This window comes from Garra rufa, chromosome 3 (genome assembly GCF_049309525.1).
Source record: "Garra rufa chromosome 3, GarRuf1.0, whole genome shotgun sequence".
Lineage (NCBI taxonomy): Eukaryota > Metazoa > Chordata > Actinopteri > Cypriniformes > Cyprinidae > Garra > Garra rufa.
The window spans coordinates 66,111,902-66,138,210 of record NC_133363.1 but is presented as its reverse complement, the minus strand read 5'-3'; the positions used below and the strand labels follow the sequence as shown (position 1 = coordinate 66,138,210).

The window sequence follows — 26,309 nt, the reverse complement described above, 5'->3', positions numbered from 1 at the left end:
ATGCAGTTCAGGATTTGAAACAGCTCCAAATGTCTGTCAGCGCCATCTACAGATACTACAACACCATCAAATATTTGATCCACGCAAAAAAAAAAAATCAGATGTGATATTTGACCTGCTGTTAAACATGGTAAGCAAATAAAGATTTAAAAAAAAGATAATTTCAGGACAAACAATGTGAGGATGGATGATGTGAAAGATGGGAAGTGTTGAAAAGTGCAGATGTGTTTAACACACACACACACACACACACACACACACTCCTTCTGCAGTTTCCATGGAAACAGGCTCCTGTCCTTTATAACTGTGTGTGTGTGTGTGTGTGTGCGTGTGCGTGTGTGCGTGTGTGTGTGTGTGTGTGTGTGTGTGTGTGTGTGTGTGTGTGTGTGTGTGTGTGTGTGTGTGTGTGTGTGTGTGTGTGTGTGTGTTTAACCGATTCTCCAGCGATCTCTGGAAACAGGCAGAGAAATAAAACAGACAGACCAAACTGAAGATGAAAACAAGAACAAATGCCAGTGTTTGTCTTCTGACTGATGATTTATTTAATAATCAGGAGATTTAAGAGCTTTGGTTTAATAGGTTTCACAATCCATAACGCTTCTAGTCCTGGAAATCACAGTTTGTCCTTCATAATTCCAGCTTCACACACACACTGTGCTCCAGCAAACACACAATGATTTACAACAATACAAGCCTTACTGACACACAGATCAGAATCACACAGAAACACACTCCATTCACTCAACCAAAAATCATCCAAATATACCAACGTGACAATTGGCTTCGATGAGCAAATAAATTAAACTCAGCAGCTGCTGAATGTCACAAATATGCAAAAAAGACAAAACACAGCAGAATGTCAGAGTCATAGAAACTAAAATAAACTGTGTTGTGTTTCATAAGCAGTAATTATGGCACAGGAATAATTTACTTTTATGCTTGTGGCGATCGTTTATCCAAAATGATTCAATGTGACACATTTAGATTTGTAGTAAAAAAAAAAAAAACAAACAGATACATACTCATATTAAACATGCAAAACGTATTCGAGACAGAAACATTTAATAATAAACATGATAATAATAATATTAACAGAAACATGATAATAATAATAATAATAATAATAAATAAACAGGCCAAATTATATTTTAAATGTCGTAAACAGTCTCAGAGTCTCAGTAAGACATTTTTGTAATAGAAAATATAACTAAATATATTTTGTTTTCTTCAATTGTGACTGAATTATATGGGCAAACTTTATTCTATTTCGAAACTATTTTTACAAATATTGGCAGAAAATATATTTCTGTACTATTTATAAAAATACAGCAATTAAAAAAAATAATAAAAAAACAGGCCAAAATATATTTTTATCCGTGAAATCCGTGAATTTCAGTAAGTTATTTTTGAAAATGATAATATAACGAAATATATATATTTTTTCTTCAAATGTGACTGAAATATATGGAGGGCAAATTATAGTCTATTCCAAAACCTTTTTTTTTTTTTTTTTAAATATTGGCAGAAAATATATTTATGCAAACTATATTTCATTTCAAAAGTATTTTGAAAAATATTAGCAAAAAATATATGTAAATATATATGTATATGTAAATACAGCAATTAAAAAAATTAAAATAAAAAAATAAAACAGACCAAATTATATTTTAAATGATGTAAACAGTGAATTTCTGCACGACATTTATGAAATGAAAATATTACTAAATATATTTTGTTTTCTTCAAATGTGACTGAAATAGATGGAGGGCAAACTAACTATATTTCATTTCAAAACTATTTTTGAAAAAAAAAAAAAATATATATATATATATAGATATACAGTATATATTTTTTTATTTATTTTTTTTTTTTTGCAATTTTTTTTCAAAATTGTTTTGAAATGAAGTATAGTTTGCCCTCCATCTATTTCAGTCACATTTGAAGAAAATATATATATTTCGTTATATTTTCATATATAATATTTTTGAAAATACAGCATTTAAAAAAAAATAATAAAAAACAGACCAAATTGTATTTTAAATGATGTAAACAGTGAATCTCAGTAAGACATTTATGAAAATATAACTAAATATATTTAGTTTTCTTCAAATGTGACTGAAATGTATGGAGAGCAAACTATATTCTATTGCAATTAAAAATATTGGCAGAAAATATATTTATGTAAATACATTTGAGCAAATTGTAGAAAATGTACTCTGTTTGAATAAAGAGCTATTTTGAATACTTTGAACTTTCAAAATTGTCAAAAATAAAAATTAAATAAATATAAACTTAAATTTTAAAATATACAGTAGTCAACATTTGAAGCGGATCCAAAAAAAATCATCAAAGTTGTGCTAAGACAAGAACTGGTTTTGTTCTGGTTTTAGGACTTTGATGAAAGGTCCACCTCAAATGTTGACTACAGTATATAACAAAAGTGTGATTTTGCTGTACACTCTTAAAAATAAAGGTGCTTTAACAGGTTCTCCACAGCGATGCCATAGAAGAACCATTTTTGGTTCCACAAAGAACCATTCAGTCAAAGCTTCTTTAAAGAACCATCTCTTTCTTACCTTTTGATGATCGGAAGAACCTTTTTTCACCACAAAGATGTTAAAGAACCATTTAGACAAAAAGAGTTCTTCTATCGTCAAGCACCTTTATTTTTAAGAGTGTATGGGTCTAAATATTGAAATATTACTTTGTACATTTGAACAAGCGTTTTGAAATCAAACCCATGATCTCAGTGCCGCCAATGCTCTACTGTTTGAGTCATATTTTCTAAATGTGGTGTTAAATATGATTCATTGAAACATATGAACGATTGATTTCTAATGGTGCGGTGGTCAAAGCTCAGCACTCCTTAGTAGACCTTTCCAGAAAAGATTTCTGATTAAAGCCATTAAAACTCTGAACACGTCAACCATAGCCAGGTTCTTCATACGGACGTGTCATAAACGTGTCAAAGGAATGGTAAGAGCGGATGAATCATCTCTCAAACACTGCTACTCGTGAGGAAGAGAGCATTCTCCGTCCCGCAGGAGCTAATTAGAAGAGCTGAGCTCTTGAGTTCTGTTGATTTCTGTCCTAACGCTGAAGAACACACTCCACACATCGATTCTTTTGAGCTATGTTTCAATGAATCATTTACTAATCTGATCCAGTGTTCAGAATGGATCACTGCGAGCCGCAGGTCAGTAACTGATGATCACTGATGGAAATAAACTCATTGAAATCCACTTCCTGAGAGGTTTTGTATGTTGTGTCATGATGAAGCTCTGATTTCATTTGTGTGGAGTCTGCAGACGGGTTATTCTAGTTCTGCTCTGTCAGACTCCTCAGACGCTCATGCAAGGGATTCTCTGGGCTGTTCGTGACCCATAAAGTGTCTGAGTGTCGCAGAGTTTGCAAAGCAAAGATGGAAAACAACTCAAATGAAACTTTTGTATAAATAAAGAGAAAAGAAAAATAAACAGACTTGACTTTTCCCCTCCATCTCTTCTGTTTGTCAAAAACCATGAAGAAAAGTAGGCTATGGGGGTAGGCGGATCGATCCTAATATCGATAGTATCGATACTAACGTTGGTATTGGAATCGGATCGATACTACAGTAGCCTGCTGAGATCGATACTTTAAGTTATTTTTTCTCCTCTACACTTAATACGTTTAACAAAGAGTAGATGCCACTGTTTTCACATCTCGTATGCAAACATTGCTGTTTTGTTGTCAAGCCAGCATCAAGTGACTCCAAACGTAAGCGGATACTCTTGGTTAAAGCGAGATACGGAACAGTACAAATTTGCATCAGTGGCAACACCATCAACTTATCCACATTATTTTTCAATGCAGAAGTAAACTTTTTTTTCTGTGAATGTACGAGATGCTTCGCTTCATTAGCCACGTTAGGAAAATAATGAGAAAAATAACACTGCTATAAACCGATACAACTGTTTGTGCTATCCACCCTGTGTGTTTATAAATGAGACAATAATATGGTAAGAAACACCTGTTTACAATATCAATCAGCAAAACGACCTGTTTTGTACTAAATTTGCTGGAAGCAGACTGGAAGCCAGACCCATTACATTTCTCGGATTTGGCCTTTTTATACAGTATCACTGTCTTTAACCATTAAGCCACATTAAACGTTTTCTGTATAAATGGTTTTCTATCAGAGGAAACTGCTCTTTGTGTTCATATCCTGGGCTGCTTGCCTGCACATCATTAGCATCATCAGTATACTGGGTTTGGCCTTTTAATAGTAATCTTTTTAATGCATTAAGCCACGTTAAGTTTTTGTTTATAACTCTATGGGAGGTAAAGGCTTAACATAAAACTATATGCATTGCTTTCATATTCTAGAGTCCTCTGCTTGCAAACTCCTTTTAGAAAGGCAAAGAATATCCAAAGTTTTAAATACTACATTTACGTTTAGACATTTAGCAGACGCTTTTTTTCTAAAATCGACTTACAAAAGAGGACCTGGAACCAATCAGAATCAACAAAACCGCAGTAACATGCAAATGTTATGACAAGTCTCATTTAGTCTAACGCTGTACACATAGTAAGGGTTTTTTAAATTAGATAGATTTTTTTTAATATATAATATAATTAGAATAGAGGGTGCTAGAGGGTCAATTAAATACAATATAATATAATATTTTAGTCAAATCAACAGTTATTATTGATACACAATGTGTAATTGGTCATTTAAGTTTGTTTTTGAAAGGAAAAAGTATCGGTATCGGTATCAATATCGGCGATATTGGCCCTGTGTTTACTTAGTATCGGATCGATACCAAAATTTGCAGTATCGCACACCCCTAGTAGGCTACACAAAGTCAAATGTGTTTATATAGTGCTTTTCACAACACTGTTTCAAAGCAGCAATTGTTCATTTCAAGCTTTTGTTTTTTAAAGTAACGACCAATTGGTCAGTGGCAAGGAGTTGAGCATGTTTGATCAATTTAGCCTTCTCGACATGCCTGAAATAAAATCTATAAACATAAAACATAAAACACTTGATGCATTTCATAATATTAATTTAAACATTGAACCTAGCTGAATGTGTGCTGTTAGATGCTTATCCAATCATTTGTGCGGAGAGTGAAAGCTAAAGCGCGCTTTGCAGGATCTCTTGCATTTTTGCGTATTTTTCTTAATAACGGTTGAAACCTAAAATACGCCATCATTTTTGCTCATAAAGGTAAGTGTAATATCATTTAGAACTGCAAAAGGTTTACTTTTATTTGTGTACACTCACAATATCAACAAAACTTTGTGCATTTGTAAAATAAAGAAAACAAACATGCGCTTTCTGCCGTTTGTCTTGAGGAGGATCGCTTCACAAAAATGATCAGAAACTCAGCGAATATTTGCCTCACAGACATCATAAGTACACTACCAGTTTAAAAGTTTGGACACACTTGACAATGTTTTTTTTTTTTTTTTTTTTTTTCAAATATTTTTTTTTTTTCAAATATTAATTTTTAGTCAATTATTAATTATTAAAAAATACAATACAATATATTTTTTATTTTATTGTATTGTATTTTATTTTCAAATACAAATTGCCAAGGAATGATTCTCAGTTTGTTTTTAAGAAAAACTAAAGTTAAGATTTTTTTTCCCCCCCCATGGAAAAAACAAACTGCGAATCATTCCTTGGCACAATTTGTATTTGAAAAAAAAAAAATAAAAATAAAAAATAAATAAATAAAAATAAAAATAAAATAAAATAAAATATAAAATAAAATATAAAATAAAATAAAATAAAATAAAATAAAATAAAATAAAAAATATATTGTATTGTTTTTTACAATAATTAATATTTGACTAAAAAAAAAAAAAAAAAAAAAGTCGTGTCCAAACTTTTGATTGGTAGTGTTTGAAGTTACTGTTAAAATTCCACCTACTCTGCCCCCAAAAAAGACTGTGTCATCCATCCTTTCTTCCCATTTAACATGAAAAACAGCAATAAAAACATAGGCTTCAACTGGCTGATTTATGAGAAAAATAAAACAATGCTTGCAAAGTTATAGGCTTGTTGGCTTTTCTGAGGTAGGCCAAATGTTTTATGTCACAAGATGTTTTATTGAGGTTTTTTGTTTATTATTGAAACTCTGATCAAATTCATGAGACATTGTTTTTATTAATTTTTTTTAACATGCATTCAAGTATTTTTTCATGTTTAATTTGTGCTGCAAATATTAAAGAGGAAAAGATTTGATTCACATGCGGCTTGATCTGAGGCAAATATTATCTCACTACAAATTAAAGAGCGTAAAAACACATTTATTGTTTGTATTTTGTCATAAAATTGACAGAATTTATAGGCTGAGACTTGCGTGCTACAAATAATGAATGGACTTGAAAACGTTAAATATTATTTCCAAGCATTTATACCGTAAATAAAACAGTTTGTGAATACTCATGTAACATTATGTACTTAAGAAAAATCAACAAGTTGACAGAGTTGGAGCCCATAATGATTGTGGGGCCCAAACTAAGTTAAAATTAAGTGCATTCAACTTATAACAAGATTAAATATCTTGTCATTTTGCTTATTCAGTAAATGCATCTTAATGTAAGAATTTTTTTTTTTTTTTTTTTAGATATTTCGACTAAAAACAAAATAAAAAATATTTAGTAAGATAAAGCCTTTTTTGCAGTGAAGGTCTGAGGAGCTGCGGGGAAAACACTGACTCCAGAAAACAATGCAAAAAATGCTTTTCTTACTTAGATTTTTTGTCTTGTTTCCAGCCGAAATATTTACAAATTCTTAAATCAAGAATGATTTTCTAGACGAGTAAAAATTATCTTGTTTTCAGAAAAAACATGTCAAAATGAAGTGAGTTTGTTAACACAAACAGAAAACAAGATTATTTTTCTTACCCCATTGGCAGATTATAGCTATTTTCAAGCAAAAACGCACCTAATTTTGACTTGTTTTTTTTCTAAAAACACAATAATTTTTACTAGACAATCCTTCCTGATTTAAGAATTGTAAGATATTTTGGCTGGAAACAAGACATTAAAATTTAAGAAAAGCATTTTTTTGCAGTGCAGCTCTTAAAAATAAAGGTTCTTTATCAGCATCAGTGCTTCTATGAACATCCATGAAACCTTTCAAATGCAGAAAAGGTTCTTTGTAATCAAAAAAGGCTTTTTAGATTTTTAAAATGTTCTTCGAAATAGTTCTTTTAGGAACTGTTCACTGAAAGGTTCTTTGGGGAACTAAAAATGGTTCTTTCTATATCATCACTGCAAAAACCACTGCAAAAACCCTTTTTGGAGCCTTTATTTTTAAGAGTGCAGCTCTTTCTTCATCCTGCAGTCTTTCACAAACACTCCTGCATTTCAGAGCAAAGCGCTGCTGTGAGAGACTCAGACGCTCTTCAGAAAAGGCAAACCGAGCTGTCAGGTGTTTATTATTCTCAACATGTAAGAAGGTCACGGCGCCCGTCGGCTTGGAGAGTTTCAGAGCAGCTGATAAAAGCGTAGAAAGTAAAACTAGGAGAATACGTTTACCCAGAAATGTAAATTCTGTCATCATTAATGACTTACTGTCGTCTGTGGAACACAAAACAGATGTTGAGCTTCGAAAAGGAAGTCAATGGAGAAAGAAAGGCTTGAGAAAACACCAGAATAACCCATTACAGGCTAGTTGTCACACACTCTTCAGAATAAAGGTGCTTCACGAAGCCGTAGAAGAACCTTGTTTGTCTAAATGGTTCCATAAAGAACCTTTAACATCTGAAGAACTTTTCTGTTTCACAAAAGGTTCTTTGTGGCGAAAGAAGGTTCTTCAGATTGTCAAAAGGTAAGAAAGAGATGGTTCTTTAAAGAACCTTTGACTGAATGCTTCTTTGTGGAACCAAAAATGTTTTTTCTATGGCATCGCTTGAAGAACCTTTTAAAGCACCTTTATTTTTAAGAGTGTACATGGTTTGAATGTTTCCACACAAGCTAGCCTGATATATCACTATATAATGATAGCAAAAGTACATTTCTTACTTAAAGTAACTATTTAATCTCACTTTTTAGTGTTTATTTAAAAAGTAACAAAGTTGTTCAAAAAGTTTAATCTGGATCAGAATGATCTGGATTTGGAAATAGTGATTAAAAAATGCCAATGTTTTGCATAGTTACACAAATAACTACGTCTGATTGGTCCATCTCTGATGATCGTGCCAATGTAGTTTACAATCATTGATTGTTTGATATTGACAGCTGTTTGGGGATTTGGGGATATATTACATTAAAATTTGTATTTTATTTTTTTAAAAGTTTTATCATTTTATTTATTTATTATTATTTTTTTTAATCAAAAGTATCCCAATCTTACTAAAACATTTGGAACAAGACAAACTGAGAATTTAATCCAGATCAAAACCAAGACTGGATTTTCAGAATCCTTTTTTTTTCTCTTTAGAAAAACCCATTTTCAGCATTTTTTTGCAGTGTAGTTCTTTTACTGTCAAACTTTAAAATGTGTTTCTTTTTAATTGTTTAAAAAAATAACATTATTTCTTATAAAAAGACAAAATACTTTAGTTTGTCTAGTTTGACTAGACAATTGTGAAATTGGGAGAAAAAAAAAACTCTGAATCCCAAGTGTTCACTGCAAAAAATGCTTTTTTTTACTTAGATTTTTTGTCTTGTTTCCAGGCAAAATATTTAAAAAATCTAAAATTAAGAAGGATTTTCTAGACCAGTAAAAATTATTTTCTTGTTTTCAGAAAAAACAAGTCAAAATTAAGTGTGTTTTTGCTTGAAACAAGCAAAATAATCTGTCAATGGGGTAAGAATTGGCAGATTATTTTGCTTGTTATTTGATTATTATTTTTTTCTGAAAACAAGACAATAATTTTTACTTGTCTAGAAAATCCTTCCTGATTTAAAATTTTTTTTAGATATTTTGGCTGGAAACAAGACAAAAAAATCTAAGTAAGAAAAGCAGTTATTTTACTGTCAAACTATAAAATTTGTTTCTTTTTAACTATTTAAAAAATTACATTATTTCATATAAAAAGATAAAATACTAGTTTGACCAGACAAGTGTGAAATTTGAAAAAAAAAAAAAAAAAATTGAGAAAGCCAGAAAGAGCTAAATTTGAGACCAGAGACTATAATATAAAATATTATTTAAAATTTTGTGTATAGAAAAGAAGAATACAAGAAAAGTTAAGCTGAATAAAACTGCAGAAAGGACCATAATGCATCAGATTCAGATTTTGGCCATCAGATTCGATCAATCGTGAAAATGGGTTGTTCTAAAGAAAACTTGGATATGCTTGATCTCAAGTATTTGAAAATAGAAAGACAAACATGAATAATTCTGTTTTAACATTGATAGTTTCTGACTTGTGTGTCTTCATTAGTTCCTCATTAGATCTCTCTAATATGTCATACAGAAGGTTTGGATTTCCAGCTGATAATCAGAAACAAATCGTGTCTGTGTGGACTGGAGAGTCAGTGGTTTAACCGGATCTGAACAAACGAATGTCTTGAGGAGAGTGTTTCCTCATGAAGCTGCAGGATCCAGCGGCGGTGAAGAATCCAGCTGAGGATAATCTGAAGAGATGAATTAGATTCATTAACAGCTTCTCCAAGGCCATTGCATCTTCATTTATTTTCCTCATTACTTTCATCACACATTTGTTATTTGTCCTTCAGTTGATTTGCCCTGAAAATGAAGCATCAATAATTCACAACAAACATGAAGATGATTTAGGCCTAAATTTAAGATTTATGTTTTGAATTGAACATAAAATGTAATACACAGTTAAACATAAACTAATACAATTAATGTGATTCATATTTTGTCATACATGAACTATGGCATGATTTGAGCTTTGCGCTGCAAAAAATGCTTTTCTTACTTAGATGTTTAGTCTTGTTTCCAGCCAAAATTGCTAAAAATAATCTTGTTTTCTTTTTGAAGTAATATTTTTTTCTTACCCCATTGGCAGAATATTTTGCTTGTTTTCAGCAAAAACACACTTAATTTTGACTTTTTTTTCTGAAAACATGACAATAATTTTTACTCGTCTAGAAAATCCTTCTTGATTTAAGAATTGTTTGATATTTTGGCTGGAAACAAGACAATAAAATCTAAGATAGAAACGCATTTTTTGCAGTGTGTTTATTAACTACAGTGCACAGCATAAATGAGTACGTCCCTCTAAAACTTAACAAATTCAGCAATTAGAAATGTTTTTTGGAAATAGAATGTTCCAACAAGTCTGCTTATCAAAGTGATAAAATGTTGTGTTGTCAAAAATGAGTACACCCTCCTGAAAAATTACTAAATAAAAAAAAAAAAAAAAAAAAAGTGTAGGTTTAAGATTATTTTTGATCAAGGGTAAGTGTATTAAACCAAAACTTTTAAAGACAAGTCATTTCCTGACAATTAAAATTGTTCTGGAGGACGTACTTATCACTAGACATTATACATTTACTGACTTAAATCTAAGGTGTACGCATTTCTGCAATTCTGCAAAAAAATATTGGCACGTATTTTGTTGTTTTTATTAAGTATATGTGACCCTGGAGCCCAAAACCAGTCTTAAGTCGCTGGGGTATATTTGTAGCAATAGCCAAAAATACATTGAATGGGTCAAAAATTTTGATTTTTCTTTTATGCCAAAAATCATTAGGAAATTCAGTAAAGATCATGTTACATGAAGATATTTTGTCAAATTCCTACTATAAATGTATCAAAATGTAATTATTGATTAGTAATATGCATTGTTAAGAACTTAATTTGGACAACTTTAAAGGTGATTTTCTCAATATTTTGATTTTTTTGCATCCTCAGATTCCAGATTTTCCAATAGATGTATCTCGGACAAATATTGTCCTATCCTAACAAACCATACATCAATAGAAAGCTTATTTATTGAGCTTTCATGTGATGTATACATCTCAGTTTTGTAAAATTTAACCTTATGACTGGTTTTGTGGTCCAGGGTCACATGTTTAAAACATTTCAATTTTGCCATCTTTCCATGAATTATATTAGTGAACATTAAGAAAATAAATATTTTTTATACGTGTACTCATTTTTGCTGTGCACTGCATATGCATTCATTTGCAAATCATTTCATTTATATTATTTTATTTACATAATCATATTTTCGTAATGCATTTATTTAAGCATCAGCTTAAACTAAATTAAAACTTTTATTTTTAGTTAACTTTTTTTGGTTTAGTTGGTTTCAGTTTTAGTTTCACTTTAAGTTAACTAAATTAACCCTGTGGTGGTTCAGGCAATATTTCAATTGTTAAAATGTGAGACTTTATTGATGATAAGTATATTAACCTGTGTGTTTAAACATTGTTTATGATCACGATTACAGAAATCTGACCTGTTTCATTTTGAATGACTGATAAATATGATCACGTTCCTTTGTTAGTTGGATTTTTACATGCAACTTTTTTACATGCAAGTACACAAATCCTAAATTTAGGCCAAACTATGATTTCAGTTTATTTGTTCAATAAACCACTTTGCAATATGTCCATTTAGTGCCCTTGTTTGAGACGTTAATGATTGCATAAATGCAGGATTGTCAGACACTTCCGTTCACGCAGTGCCTGTTTTACATGTGAGTTTGAAAGGATGCAGTGCATACTGTACAGTATCTGCTGTGGATAGCACACTACACTAGTCCTCATTTAAGCACAGTCTCTGCTGAAGAGCACTAGAGTGTGTTTGGCAGTCAATGTACCTGCGGTGTCCATGGAAACAGCCTCATCTCATATTCAGACTGTGTTTGAGCTGATGAGACTCTGACTTCAGCGACTCTGTCCAGATCAGTCTCTTCACACACACACACACACACACACACACACACACACACACACACACACACACACACACACACTCACACACACACACACACACACACACACACACACACACACACACACACACACACACACACACACACACACACACACACACACACACACACACACACACACACACACACACACACACACACACACACACAAGTAACTAGTAAAGTAACGCATTACTTTTTAATTGACAAGAAAATATCTGAATTACTTTTCCCTCATTTATTGATTAAAAGCTCTCCTGTCCCCATGTGGAGAGAAATTGTGAGTAAGATGTTCCTTTAGTTCTAGAATAAATGTGAACATGCATTAATTCATCTCACTCACTAAAAAAACAGATCCAGTGTTCCTGAATAAAACAGTGAAACTCAACACAAACCTGCAATAATTAAATATGTGAAATAATGCAAATATCCTTTATGTCTTTGCTGCCGACCTTTGATGATCCAATGAAGTATCCAATGCTTTTCTTAAATATTTTTTGTCTTGGTTCCAGCCAAAATATCTAAAAATTCTTAAATCAAAAAGGATTTTCGAGACAAGTAAAAATGTTCTTGTTTTAAGAAAAAAAAAAAAAAAATGTCAAAATTAAGTGAGTTTTTTCTTGTTTTTGCTAAATAATCTGCTAATGGGGTAAGAAAAAAAAATCTTACTTCAAACAGAAAACAAGACTAAAGTCATTGTCTCCAATCTAAAATCAACATGCTTGCACACAAAAAAATCCAACCAAAATATTTAAAATTCTTAAATCAAGAAGGTCAAAAAACTGTGGGGTAAGAAAAAAAAAATCTTATTTCAAACAGAAAACAAGATTATTTTTCTTACTCCATTGGCAGATTATTTTGCTGGTTTCAAGCAAAAACGCACTTAGTTTTGAGTAAGAAAAAACAAGACAATAATATTTACTTGTCTAGAAAAACCTTTGTGATTTAAGAATTTTTGGATAGTTTGGCTGGAAACAAGACAGAAAATCTAAGTAAGAATGAATAGAAAGTTCAAAAGAACAGCATTTATTTGAAATAGAAATCTTTTGTAACATTTTAAATGTTTTTACTGTCACTTTTAATCAATTTAATGTATCCTTTAATAATAAGTAATGCTACAAATGTAGCAATTAAACTGCATATTCTTAAACTTACTTCTACAAAATCATATCATGATCAAAAGTTTGAACACTACTGATAAAAACCAGGAAAATGAATGTGATTTTCCTCCTGAAACCCAACGGTTGTGATCATTAGTTGAGCTCTAGTGAGCAGCACAGCTTTAAGATGATGATGAAGAGTTTTCTTGACTCTCTGAGATTACAGCAGCGTCTGAAACACACAAACTGAAAACAGCTGAGAATCACATGAAATATCACACATAATGATAACACACCATAATCACCACATCAGACCCATCTGTGGGTTTCTGAACAATAAACCTGACAGTCTGAGTTACAGCGACTCCTACAGGACACACTGAGGATCAACACATTAGAATTAATATAACTGATAGACATGATGAAATATAGTCAGCATTTGAAGTGGATCAGAGAAGTTCATCAAAGAACGAGTATTGTTTTAGGTTTCAGGACCACTTTGATGAAAGGTTTTGATGCACTTCAAATGTTGACTACTGTAGATCATCTACTGAAATTTCATGAACAGATACACTCTAATAATATCTGTTAGAATTTCATTAAAATACGTTTTAATTAACTTCACAGGTTAAATTTATATCACCTAATTTCTCATTTAGTTTAGACTGATGCACTAAAATAAACAAAAAAATTAATAAAATTAATAAAACGTATATATTTATAAAAAAATAAACTCAACAAAATTATTAAAACTGTGCAATTAAAATGAAATGTATATAAAATAAAAACTGCTAAGTGGATTAATTCATCCATTCATTTTTTTGTTCAGATTTTTTTTTTTTTTTTACTTTTTTTTGGCAGATATGCCACAGATTCTAAAACAAAACAGGCAAACATATTATGTATAATAAATAATAATAATACACTGCACTGCACTTCTTACTTAGATTTTTTTTTTGTCTTGTTTCCAGCCGAAATATCTAAAAATTAAGTGTTTTTGCTTGAAACAAGCAAATTAATCTGCCAACGGGGAAAGAAACATAAATAAAATCGAAATAAGATTATGTTGCTTAACCCATTGGCAGATTATTTTGCTTGTTCTAAGCAAAAACTCACTTCATTTTGACTTGTTTTTTCTAATAACAAGAAAATAATTTTTAGTCATCTAGAAAATCTTTCTTGATTAAGAATTTTTTTTTTTTTTTTTTGTGATATTTTGGCTGGAAACAAGACAAAAATCAAAGTAAGATTTTTTTTTTTTTTTTTTTACAGTTTTTGCAGTGTATATTACGTGTATATATATATATATATATATATATATATATATATATATATATATATATATATAGTGTATAATACTATATATTATGTATAATAATAATATTATATATAAATACATTATTCATTATACATAATATCAATATTATTACGTTAATATTATTTCTTCATACACTGCAAAAAATGCTTTTCTTACTTAAGATTTTTTTTGTCTTGTTTCCAAGCAAAGTATAAAAAAAATCTTATTTTCAGAAAAACAAACAAATCAAAATTGAGTGAGTTTTTGCTTGGAACAAGCAAAACTGCACTTAATTTTGACTTTTTTTTCTGAAAATAAGACAATTTTTACTCATCTAGAAAATACTTTCTGATTGAAGAATTTGTAGATATTTTGACTGGAAACAAGACAAAAAATCTAAGTAAGAAAAGCATTTTTTGCAGTGTGCTAAACTTTATCATACTGCAAAGAACCACGCTAGGTTTCCAGATCATGTGAATTACAGACAAACACAAGCACGGTTTTAGAGTCGTGTTAAATTTTATTTGGTCTTGCTCCTTTTGCAGTCTTTTTCTCTTTTAAATTTAAATGTTCCACAGGTTAAAACCCATTACAATTAGCAAAATAGACATTCACACATTCTTTAACACACAAACACACTCATCAATCTCTCTCTCTCTCACACACACACACACACACACACACACACACACACACACACACACACACACACACACACACACACAGACAGAGTAATGGAGTGATTAGGCCCAGCCCATTGAGAATAACACACACACACACTTACAAACACTTCCACACAGACAGATGTTATACGGGCTTCACCAGAACTGAATATATTGCAATAAGCTTAAAATAACACATCAACAAGAAATCTTTCTCCCGCACAGAAGATTCTCCCTCAAATCGGCAAGTTTTTAGCAGGTAGTGGAAGATGAACGTGAACGTCCGTCCGTCCGTCCGTCCGTGAGCCTGAGAGACGTCCGGAGTGTTTTGGTCGAGGAAATCTCAAGAAACAATGAGCATAAAAGAAGAGTTCAAAAGAAATAGTTCTTTCAGTGAAGGCACACGGTCCACAAGGTCTTTGTCAAACAGAGATTTGTCCCTTTGCAGCACCCAGAACTCCAGTGAAGAACCCAACAAAACCTACAGATATTTCTCAATGGAAAATACAATAAAGCATCCTAAGGTGGACTGTGTCTCTGGCCCTTTAATAATCTCTTGAATCCAGTGTGTTAAAGGCCTCAGTAATAAATATTAATAGCTTGCGATTAGCTTTATTCACTCTGAGTGGGAATCTGCATACAGTACGACGCTCAAACGAATGCCAGAATTATAATATCGGCGCGTTTGAGTGTTTGTGTCAGTTTCAGCGCCGGAGCCGTGAATCACACGCGTGTCTCGGGTTCTGTGCCTGATTTCACACGAGCGAACAGATGGACACATTACACCAGACTAAACACAAGCTGACGTCTACTCATCTCTGATGAGGAGAAACACTCTGATCTGACCACAACTACAGCTGTTTGTCCACCTTCTTCAACACACAAACACATCCAGCAGGAGCGTCACACAACTATGGAAGCTTATACAGAATAAAACGTTAAAAGGGCAATTGTGACTTTTTATCTCACAATTCAGGCTTTTTTCTCTGGATATATCTCATAATTCTACCAAAGCCTGTTTCCATCACTGACTATAAAATACACAAAATATCACAATTCTTTTTCACAGTTGTGACTCTGGAGCACAAAGCCAGTCTGAAGTAGCACAGGTATATGTGCAGCAATAGCCAAAAATACATTGCATGGGTCAAAATGATTGTTTTCTTTTATGCCAAAAAATCATTAGGATATTAAGATCATGTTCCATGAACGTATTTAGTAAATTTCCTACCGTAAATATGCCAAAACAAATTAGTAATATGCACTGCTAAGAACTTCACGTGGACAACTTTAAAGGCTATTTTCTCAATATTTAGATTTTTTTGCACCCTCAAATTTTCAAATAGTTGTATCTTGGCAACAAAAAAGCTGATTTATTCAGATTCAAATATTTTAATTTAATTAAAAAATGGGCATATTTGCAGGTAACACTTTAGAACAGGTAACACCTATTAACTATGACTTTTCCCTCAATAAATTCCTAATTTGCTGCTTATTAATAGTTTGTAAAGTAGTTGTTAGGTTTAGGTATTGGGTAGGATTAGGGATGTAGAATAAAGCATTAATAGGTGCTTAATTACTGCTAATAAATGGCCAATATTCTAGTAATATGCATGCTAATAAGTCATAGTTAATAGCTAATAGGTGTTACCTATTCTAAAGTGTTACCGAATTGCAAAATATGAAGTCAAAATTCCAAGACACAAACTCACGATTCTGAGAAAAAAACTGTGAGGAATTGTCAAAATTGCGAGATAAAGACTTGTAGCTGCAAGAAAGAAGTTAGAATTATGAAATAACAATTTTGAATGACCTTTTTTTCAAATGAAAAAATGAAAGCTTGTTTCTGCCACGGAATAAAAGCTTTTAAAAAAGTTATTGCGACTTTCTATCCTGCAACGGTTCAGACTTTAACTCGGATATAAATTGCGAGGTTGTTACGATTACCTTTTTATTTTTATAGGCGTAAATAAGCCTTCATACGCAATAAGAGTTGCAGCATCAAACCCTTAGTCTGTGAGTGTGGACCTGCAGCATCATAAACACAGAAAACACGACTACTATTGACTCTGAGCTAGATGTGAGACTCGAGAGGTAATAAAGTGCTCTCAGCAGTGGTTTGATGTTTGACATGAGCTGGCCAAAGGCCTGAAACGACTTGTGCTTGTTCAGAAACAGAGGAAACCGCAGGCGATCTGACGAGAATGAAGGAGAACAATCACAGACGCTCAGCTGACCGTCTGAAAGATAAAACTGAATGAGAATCAGGTTAACACACATCTCCACTACTCTAGCTGAGGTTACACCGCTATAAACTGATGTTTTACTCTACAACATTCATGATTCTCCCAAAGATCAAACACAGTATTTAATGCTCCACTGCTGTATGTAGTTATTACTGTGGCAGAAATCTGAAATAATACACAAGATATCTAAAACGAGACTTAGAAATGGTCTGCTCTGCTCTACAAGCGTACGATGACGAAGCAAAAGGCCAAAGGAGGCCATTGTTCAGCGTCTCCCGCCTGACGGCACGGCCTCCCGGAGGAATTTCATTGTTGGGAAAAAACGTCAGAGAGAGGACAATGTGAGGGTGACCGGCAGGGGGAGCCACAGCTGACCACAGTCACTCAACACATCTCTAATCGACCTACAGGACCAGAGAGAGACATCAACACCCGATCAACTGAACTGCAGGTGCAGCGGAGAAACATAAGCTCATCTCAGCAAAACTAGATGTTCTATACGCTTCATTCAGATCACAGACTTATGAGAACTGCAAAAAAAATTTTATTAGTATTTTTGTCTTGTTTTCCTGTTATAATAGACTTCTTAAAGATGCATTTACCTGAGAAACAGAATTCCTTAGATATTGAATATATCGAGTCTTCCAATAAAAATGATCAAAATAAAAATGAGTTGTGGTGAACAAGAACATTTAGAATAAAATCAACTTGTTTTCGCTTTGAATTAAGTTAAGTTTTCTTACCCCACGGACAGGTTTTTTCTTGTTTTAAGCACAAAATCACTTCACTTTGACCATTTTAAACTGCAGTAAATGTATTTTAATTTGGAATATTTAATTTATAGATATCCAACATGCTTGTACATGGCAAACAATGCTTTTCTTACTTATATACTTATATTATATTATGTCTTGTTTCCAGCCAAAATATCTAAAAGTTCTTGAATCAAGAAGGATTTTCTAGATGAGTAAAAATTATTTTCTTGTTTTCAGAAAAAAACTCAAAATTAGGTTTTTATTTTTTGCTTAGAACAAGCTAAATAATCTGCCAATGGGGTAAGAAATACAATCTTATTTAAAACAGAAAACAAGATTATTTTTCTTACCCCATTCGTTTTTTTCTGAAAATAATATTTTTTATTAGTCTATAAAATCCTTCTTGATGTAAGATTTTTTAGATATTTGGTCTGGAAACAAGTAAAACAATCTAAGTAAGAAAAGCATTTTGTTGCAGTGTTCTTACCCCATGGACAGGTTTTTTCTTGTTTTAAGCACAAAATCACTTCATTTTGACCATTTCTATCTCAAAACAAGACTTAAGTCATTTTGCAACTCCAGTAAATGTATTTTAATATTTGAATATTTAACATGAATATTTAGATATAGATGCTTGAATGAAGTTCAGACTGGAAAACAAGACAAAACTACACTGACGATGCAAGTGATTAGAGGTTTATGTTGTGAGGCAACACGATGGCATCTATAAACAGACTTTGTAATTCTATAATCTCACAACGATCTGTATTTCTACTTCTGTCTGGCGAGGCATTCCCATGACTCAACACAAACACTTTATTTGGAAAAAGTAGTCCAAACACCACCAGCGAGGTCAGCAGAGCGTTTCTCGACTCATTCAAGCGATGTGTGAAGTGAATTACTTCAACTGTTCTGTTTGTTTGTTGACTGGCTTCAACATAGAAATCATAACTGATCATCGCACGTAAAAATCTTCTAATCTTTGGTGACTACACTGAATGTGTAATGTGTTCTCCTGCACATAACGCTCTTGGAATGCACAGTAACGAATGTGGGCTAAAACAAGGAATCATTTTGAAATCATTCGACGCTGACTGCATCGCTTATAAAACCAAATAAAGCGACGCAGCAGATGCGGAACTTTTTAAGCGCAACTAGAGGCCATTAAGACCCTGAGACAGTGCTGAAAGACAGGAAGACCAACCGATCAGAGAAACTCCTGATAGGAACCCTTTTGGAATCCCTGATAACACATGTACATCTCGGAGACGTCTATTTGACGTCTGCATTTACATCTTCAAGAGATCCGCAATGCGTCTATTGGACGTTTCCTATCAGATGTCAAATAGACATCTATTAGATGTCTTTAAGATGTTTATGATTTAGAATTTATGTAAAACTGACATCTTACAGACGTCTGCCAGACGTTTGTACACAGCAGATGCTTTCCAGATCAAGAGATCTTTAACAGACATCTTGCAGACCTACGTGTGCTATCTGGAACCCGTCAACAGTATAGGGTCAAATGGAAAGCTCCTGCGTTTCGTTTCTTAGAATTGGCATGGACCCTCGTTTACGGGACAGAGTTTAGAACCTGTCATCTCTGAGCGGTGCCTGCGATCTGAACGGGCTGAGGCCGAGACTCCGGTGAGGATGGACCCTCTCTTTGGTGACGTCGATCGGCCGGCTGACGCCCATCCAGCCCAGGTCTATGAGCGGAGAGTCGGCCGGGTTCAGCGGCGCCACCCTGAGCGACAGATTGGGACTGCCGTTGGTGGAACAGGGCGCCGAACGCGAGGTGGGGAAGGGGGTGGAGAAGGGGTCAAAGGCTGAGGCGTGGTCCGAGTTCATGGAAGGGTCCACCTTCAGATTAAAGGGGTCGCAGTCCGGGGAAGGGAAGGGGTCACAATTTGTGAAGGGGTTTGTTGGCGAGGGCTGGTAGCCCAAGCGAGGGCTCGTTGGACTGCTGATGGCTTTGACTGCACCCGGTCTGTCCGTCACGCCGGCCGATATGAAGCTCCACGGGTTGATGCGAGGCCGGTTAGGGGACGGACGCGGCCGAGGGACGATGTTGACCTCCAGACGCCGGGTTTTAGGGCTCCACAAGCGGGGGTCTGGATACAGGGCGAACGGCAGCGGAGACTTGTCCTCTGCCTCAAACGTGTCCTGACACAGCGGAAGATCCAACACTAGCAGAGAGGACAGAAATGAGAATTAGTGACAGCTGGTGTTCTCAACATGTTGGCCAAACCAATAAACTTGAGATCGACCGATATTTCAATTTACCGATATTTTGATTTACAGATATATAGATTTACCGATATTTCAATTTACCAATATATTTCAATTTACCGATATTTCGATTTACCGATATTTTGATTTGCAGATATATAGATTTACCGATATTTCAATTTACCAATATATTTCAATTTACCGATATTTCGATTTACCGATATTTCGATTTACCGATATTTCAGTTTACCAATATTTCTATTTACCAATATTTAGATTTACCGATATTTCAATTTACCAATATTTCGATTTGCCGATGTTTCAATTTACCAATATTTCGATTTACCGATATTTCAATTTACCGATATTTCGATTTACTGATATTTTAATTTACCAATATTTCGATTTACCGATATTTTAATTTACCGCTATTTTGATTTACAGATATCTCGATTTACCGATATTTCAATTTACCGATATTTCAATTTACCAATATTTCAATTTACCAATATTTCAGTTTACCGATATTTTAATTTACCGATATTTTGATTTACCGATATTTCAATTTACAGATATCTCGATTTACCGATATTTTAATTTACCAATATTTCAATTTACCAATATTTCAATTTACCGATATTTCAATTTACAGATATTTCAATTTACCAATATTTTGATCTACAGATATTTCGATTTACTGATACTTTCCCCGATATTTAAGCATTTTACCATAATCGGATATCGGGTTTGTAATATCAGATTTCTTGTTTTTTCTGAAAACAAGAAAATAATTTTTACTTGTCTAGAAAATCCTTCTTGATTTAAGAATTTTTAGATAAGAAAAGCATTTTTTGCAAGATTCACTTGTTTAAAACACCTTAAATTATATTAGCATTTACTATATAAACATTTACTAATGCACATCTAAATAAAATAAAAAAATAAAAAATAAAAAAATGAATTATTTGTTACCTAGCGATCGCAGTTTAAGTATAGTTCTGTGTAAATGCATAGATGAACAGTGCTTTGTCAGAATCTAGAATGACAAAACATTAGTAATTCTGAGAAATGCAATAAAATATAATGTTTTGTTTGTTATTTTTCAATACTCCAGAGAATATTACTCAGTGAATTAACATTTTCCAGTGAATTATTCTTCGCTCTTTATATTAAACAGCTTAAACCTACTAAAACTGTAGTTTATATTGAAGTTGATATGACTCCTGTCCTATTTTCGGTTGTAAAAAAACAACATCAGCCGATCACTACAATAAACTCTAAATAATGAAAGCAAAAGCAGTCTTACTGAGCTGTGAGGAGTTGAGCCCGTAGCTGGACCTTCTCCTGCGCTCTCCGCTCTGCTGCGGCACCTCCGCGTCTCCGTTGGCGTGTGCGCACCAGTCGGCGAATGTCCTGCGTCCCGGCCGATCTCTTTCCCGCGGGTTGGGCGGCGGCGGCGTGAGCGGCAGCGGCTTGATCTCGGGCGGCTTCAGCGAGTCCAGAAAGCCTCGCGGCAGTGAGTCCGTGCTGAAGGTGATCAGATCTCCCACCACCTCTGGTCCGGGAGAGCGATCCGGCTCCGGCTCCGGCTCTGGCTCCGGCTCCAGCGCCGGCAGGTGCGTCCGTGACGAGGCCCGCGGCGGTGGTGTGGGCGGGTGCTGCGGCTCCAGACAGCGACCCAGAGCCACGGACGCCAGCAGGGCGGCGCTGCCGAGCAGGGCGCGGTGTGTGCTCTTACCTGGACAGACCGGCCCGGGGTAATCGGGTTTGGGAGAACCACAGGGGGATGAACCACCTTCCTCACTCTCTGAGCCCTCTGAGAGACACATGGAGAGATAGGAGTCAGAAAACATACACTTTGATGAGATGCCGATTGCATTTTATCAGTTAAAAATTGGTTTAAATGGTTAAAAAAATTAATGCAATATACATTAATTACCTCTCCAATGCATGTACCCACTTAACTTTTCAAAAAACATTAGTTATTTGTAATTTTTCTGTTATTCAATTTGTCAAAATATCATGTGGTGCGACCGTCCGGCCATAACTGCTGTTTTGGAAACATCTGTTAAATTACATGAAATTTATTCAGATTAATTTTCTGCACTATTTGGCATGCTTTTGTAATCATGTGTACAAATTCTTTGTTTTGTAATTCTGTGTAAAATTGCAAAGCATTTGTATTTATTTTCCATCATAAGACTTTTAATGTTTTTTAAAGAAGTCTTTTCTCCTCACCAAGGCTGCGTTTATTTGATTAAAAAAACAGAAAAAATTTGAATATTTTGAAATATTATTGCAATTTAAAATCATGGTTTTCTATTTTAATATACTTTAAAATATAATTTATTTCTGTGACGTAAAGCTGAATTTCCATCACTCATTGCTCCAATCTTCAGTGTAACATGATCCTTCAGAAATCATTCTAGTATACTGATTTATTATCAGTGTTGGAAACACTTGTTCTGCTTAATATTTTTTTGAAACCTGTGGTACTTTTTTCAGGATTCTTTGATAATAAAAATGTTAAAAGAACTACATTTAAGGAGGCAACTCTGAAATGATGAAACACAAATATGCTAGATTATTTACAAAAACTCAAAAGAAATGCAAATATTTTGTTAATTTTTATTATAATTTATTAATTGTTAATAATATTTATATAAATCATGGTCACACCACATGACATTTTTTAAGTCTACAGCCGATTCATCTAGATGAAAAAACACTAAAATTACTTTGAATATGAATTTATGCGTACAAAAGATATATATTTTTTAAATTTTAAAACCGGTCTGTCGAAAATCCTTATACATCAATGACCCATATGTTGAGGTTCTAAAATAATACACTGATTTTGTTAGATTTTTGTATCTATTATCAGCATTAAAGGGCTTTTTTGATGGCTTATGAACTGAAGTAAACTAAATGAGTTGCAACAACTAAATTTTGCAAGCAAAGCAGGTTGATTGTTTTTTTGTCAACCAAATAGTGAAACATGAAGCACAGCTTAAAACAAGCAGGTGAATCTGTGTGACCAACTTGGACCTGTTGCAAAATCAGCGTAAGGCAATACTTTCATTCTTTTTCTGAATTTCTTTTGCTTTCATGTGAAATCCATGATTGTGTGGATTCCTACTGAAAGGACTGGATTGGTCAGATATGACCACACATTAATACAAAACTCAAAATACAATAAACAAAGAATAAATAGAGAAAATGTCATATAGTTGTACACAAGTTCTTTGGTCTTTGACAGATATTTTTTTTATAAAAGCATCTCCTGAATGCAAAAATACATAATTTGTGTGTATGTGTGTTACCATTGTGGCTGGACTCTGGTGTGATGGGTCTGTACTCCTCAAAATCAGCTTTCGTGTCCTCGCTCTCATTACTGTCCACCTCCAGGAGTTTGGCTCTCATGGACAGACTGACAAACACAAACACACACACACATCAGACCCAACTGTTTCACACACAAATGCACTGATTAAACACACACACACACACACACACACACACACACACACACACACACACACACACACACACACACACACATGCATGTCCCTTACCTGTTCTCCTGTGTGCTCAGACGGAGGATCTTTGGACTTTTAGGGCTTTTGGGGCTCAAATGAGGAGCGAATCTCCTCTCGCCATTGGTCTGTTTAAGAGGAAGAGACTCCAGCGGCCAAACCGAGCTCCACTTACTCTCACTGGGACTCACTGACACACACAGACACACATACACACTGGATGAGACACAACAGCGCCACCAGGTGCTGACAAACACAGTTTCACCATTACGTACAGGGCTTTTTGATTACTTTAAAAAAAATATTTTAAATTTAATTAATTGCACATAAAATTTGATGTGTTTATATATAAATGTGACCCTGGAGCACAAAACCAGTCTTAAGGAGCACAGGTGTATTTGTAGCAATAGCCAAAAATACATTATATGGGTCAAAATTATCGGTTTTTCTTGTATGCCAAAAATCATTAGGATATTAAGGTCATGTTCCATGAACACATTTTGTAAATATTCTACTGTAAAAATATCAAAACTTAATTTTTAATTAGTAATATGCATGGCTAAGAACTTCATTTGGACAACTTTAAAGGAGATTTTCTCAGTTTTTAGATCTTTTAGATTTTTCTGCACCCTCAGATTCCAGATTTTCAAATAGATGTATCTCAGCCAAATGATGTCCTATCCTAACAAACCATACATCAATGGAAAGCTTATTTATTTCAATTCGTCAAAAAGTGTATATATTACTGTCTGATGTTCTCTGGGAACATCACTCTAAACTGATGCAGAGAGGAAATGGCGCAAATCAAAAAACGCTCCAAATGCTCCAAATCCAAATTCTCTGGAAATGTCTCCACTGCTAAATCAACATACTACCACAACAAAATGAACAACTATTCTGACTCTCGGACACTTTTCCAAATGTTATCTTCTCTTCTCTGTCCCACTTTTCCTTCATCAATTTTTTATAGCTGATGACTTTGTAATGTTTTTCACAAATAAAACAACAACCATGCCACACTACTACACATCAACAAATATACACTCTCTCACCTTCTCTCCACTTTTGGAGATGGAAGTTTCCAAACTTATTTTTTCCAGTCATCCCACTACTTGATCCTATTCCCACTCACCTCCCTCAGGACATTTTTTCTTCGGTCATTCCTGTGCTTACTCACATTATCAACACCTCTCTTCACGCTGGTACATTTCCCACTGCATTTAAACAGGCTTGGGTAAGTCCACTGCTAAAAAAAACTCTCTAAATCCTGCAATTTTGGAAAACTACAGACCCGTATCTCCTGTTCCATTTATTGCAAAGACACTTGAACAAGTTGTGTTCAACCAACTCTCTGTTTCTTGCACAGAAAAACCTCCTGGACAACAACCAATCTGGCTTCAAAAGTGGCCACTCAGCTGAGACTGCCCTGCTCTCGGTTACTCTGAGACTGACAAGAGCAGCTTCCAGATCCCCAGTACTCATCTTGCTGGATCCATCTGCTGCTTTTGACACAGTTAACCACCAGATCCTCCTGTCCACCCTTAGAAAGATGGGCATCTCAGAGGTTCAAATCCAAGTCACAACTTATCGTTACTGGGGTTCCTCAAGGCTCAGTGCTTGGACCACTTCTCTTCTCCTTCTACATGTTGTCATTAGGATTGGTCATTCAGAAACATGGCTTCTCTTATCACTGCTATGCTGATGACACCCAACTCTACTTCTCATTCCAACCAGATGATTTGACCGTACCTGCTTGCATTACAGCCTGTCTGAGAGACATCTTCAATTGGATGAAGGACCAGCACCTTCAACTTAGCCTCGCTAAGACAGAACTGCTCGTGATCTCAGCCAACCCAGCACTTCAACACAACTTTTCTATACGACTGTGTTCGTCACATAACTCCTTCAAGGACAGCCAGAAAGCTTGGAGTTGTGATCGATGAGCAGTTAATCATCACAGACCATATTGCTACAACGGTCCGGTCTTGCATGTACTATCAAACCTCTGCAACTGATCCAGAATGCAGCAGCGAGAGTTGCCTTTAATGAGCCGAAAAAAGCTCACGTTACCCCTCTCTTCATCAGGTTACACTGGCTACCAGTGTATTACAAGTAACGCAAGTTACGTAATAATATTACTTTTTCCAAGTAACTAGTAAAGTAACGCATTACTTTTTAATTGACAAGAAAATATCTGAGTTACTTTCCCCCATTTATTGATTAAAAGCTCTCCTGTCCTCATGTTGAGAGAAACTGTGAGTAAGATGTTCCTTTAGTTCTAGAATAAATGTGAACATGCATTAATTCATCTCACTCACTAAAAAACAGATACAGTGTTCTTCAAAATGAATAAAAACACCGAAATGCAACACAAACCTGCAATAATTAAATATGTTCAATAATACAAATATCCTTTATGTATTTAATCCCATTTTAATAACCTTCGATGATCCAATTCATCCATACTAATAAGCAAAAATGACTCAAGATAATTTAACATTGGTTTTCTTTTTTTATTGCTGAAGAGTTGACATTTGTTCTTCTGCGGTCTACTGTACAGACAGAGATTTACTTTTCTCTAAGTCTGAGGCTTTTGGTGTGAAACAGCTTTTACATTTGACAAAAATAC

The 26,309-nt window shown here is 34.0% G+C and overlaps 1 protein-coding gene across 1 annotated transcript in view; it reads right to left on the bottom strand.

The window, feature by feature from the left end:
- Window positions 1-15,895: 15,895 nt before the first annotated feature.
- The window catches only part of LOC141331468 (mitogen-activated protein kinase kinase kinase 11), a 45,626-nt gene continuing 35,212 nt past the window's right edge, over window positions 15,896-26,309 (bottom strand). Inside the window, exons 7-10 of the mRNA XM_073836523.1 lie at window positions 23,720-23,870; window positions 23,468-23,574; window positions 21,451-21,960; window positions 15,896-20,101 (exon numbers count right to left, since the gene is read on the bottom strand). Of these exons, the coding sequence (XP_073692624.1) occupies window positions 19,500-20,101; window positions 21,451-21,960; window positions 23,468-23,574; window positions 23,720-23,870 (1,370 nt within the window). The 3' untranslated portion in view covers window positions 15,896-19,499. The remainder of the gene's footprint in view (window positions 20,102-21,450; window positions 21,961-23,467; window positions 23,575-23,719; window positions 23,871-26,309) is intronic.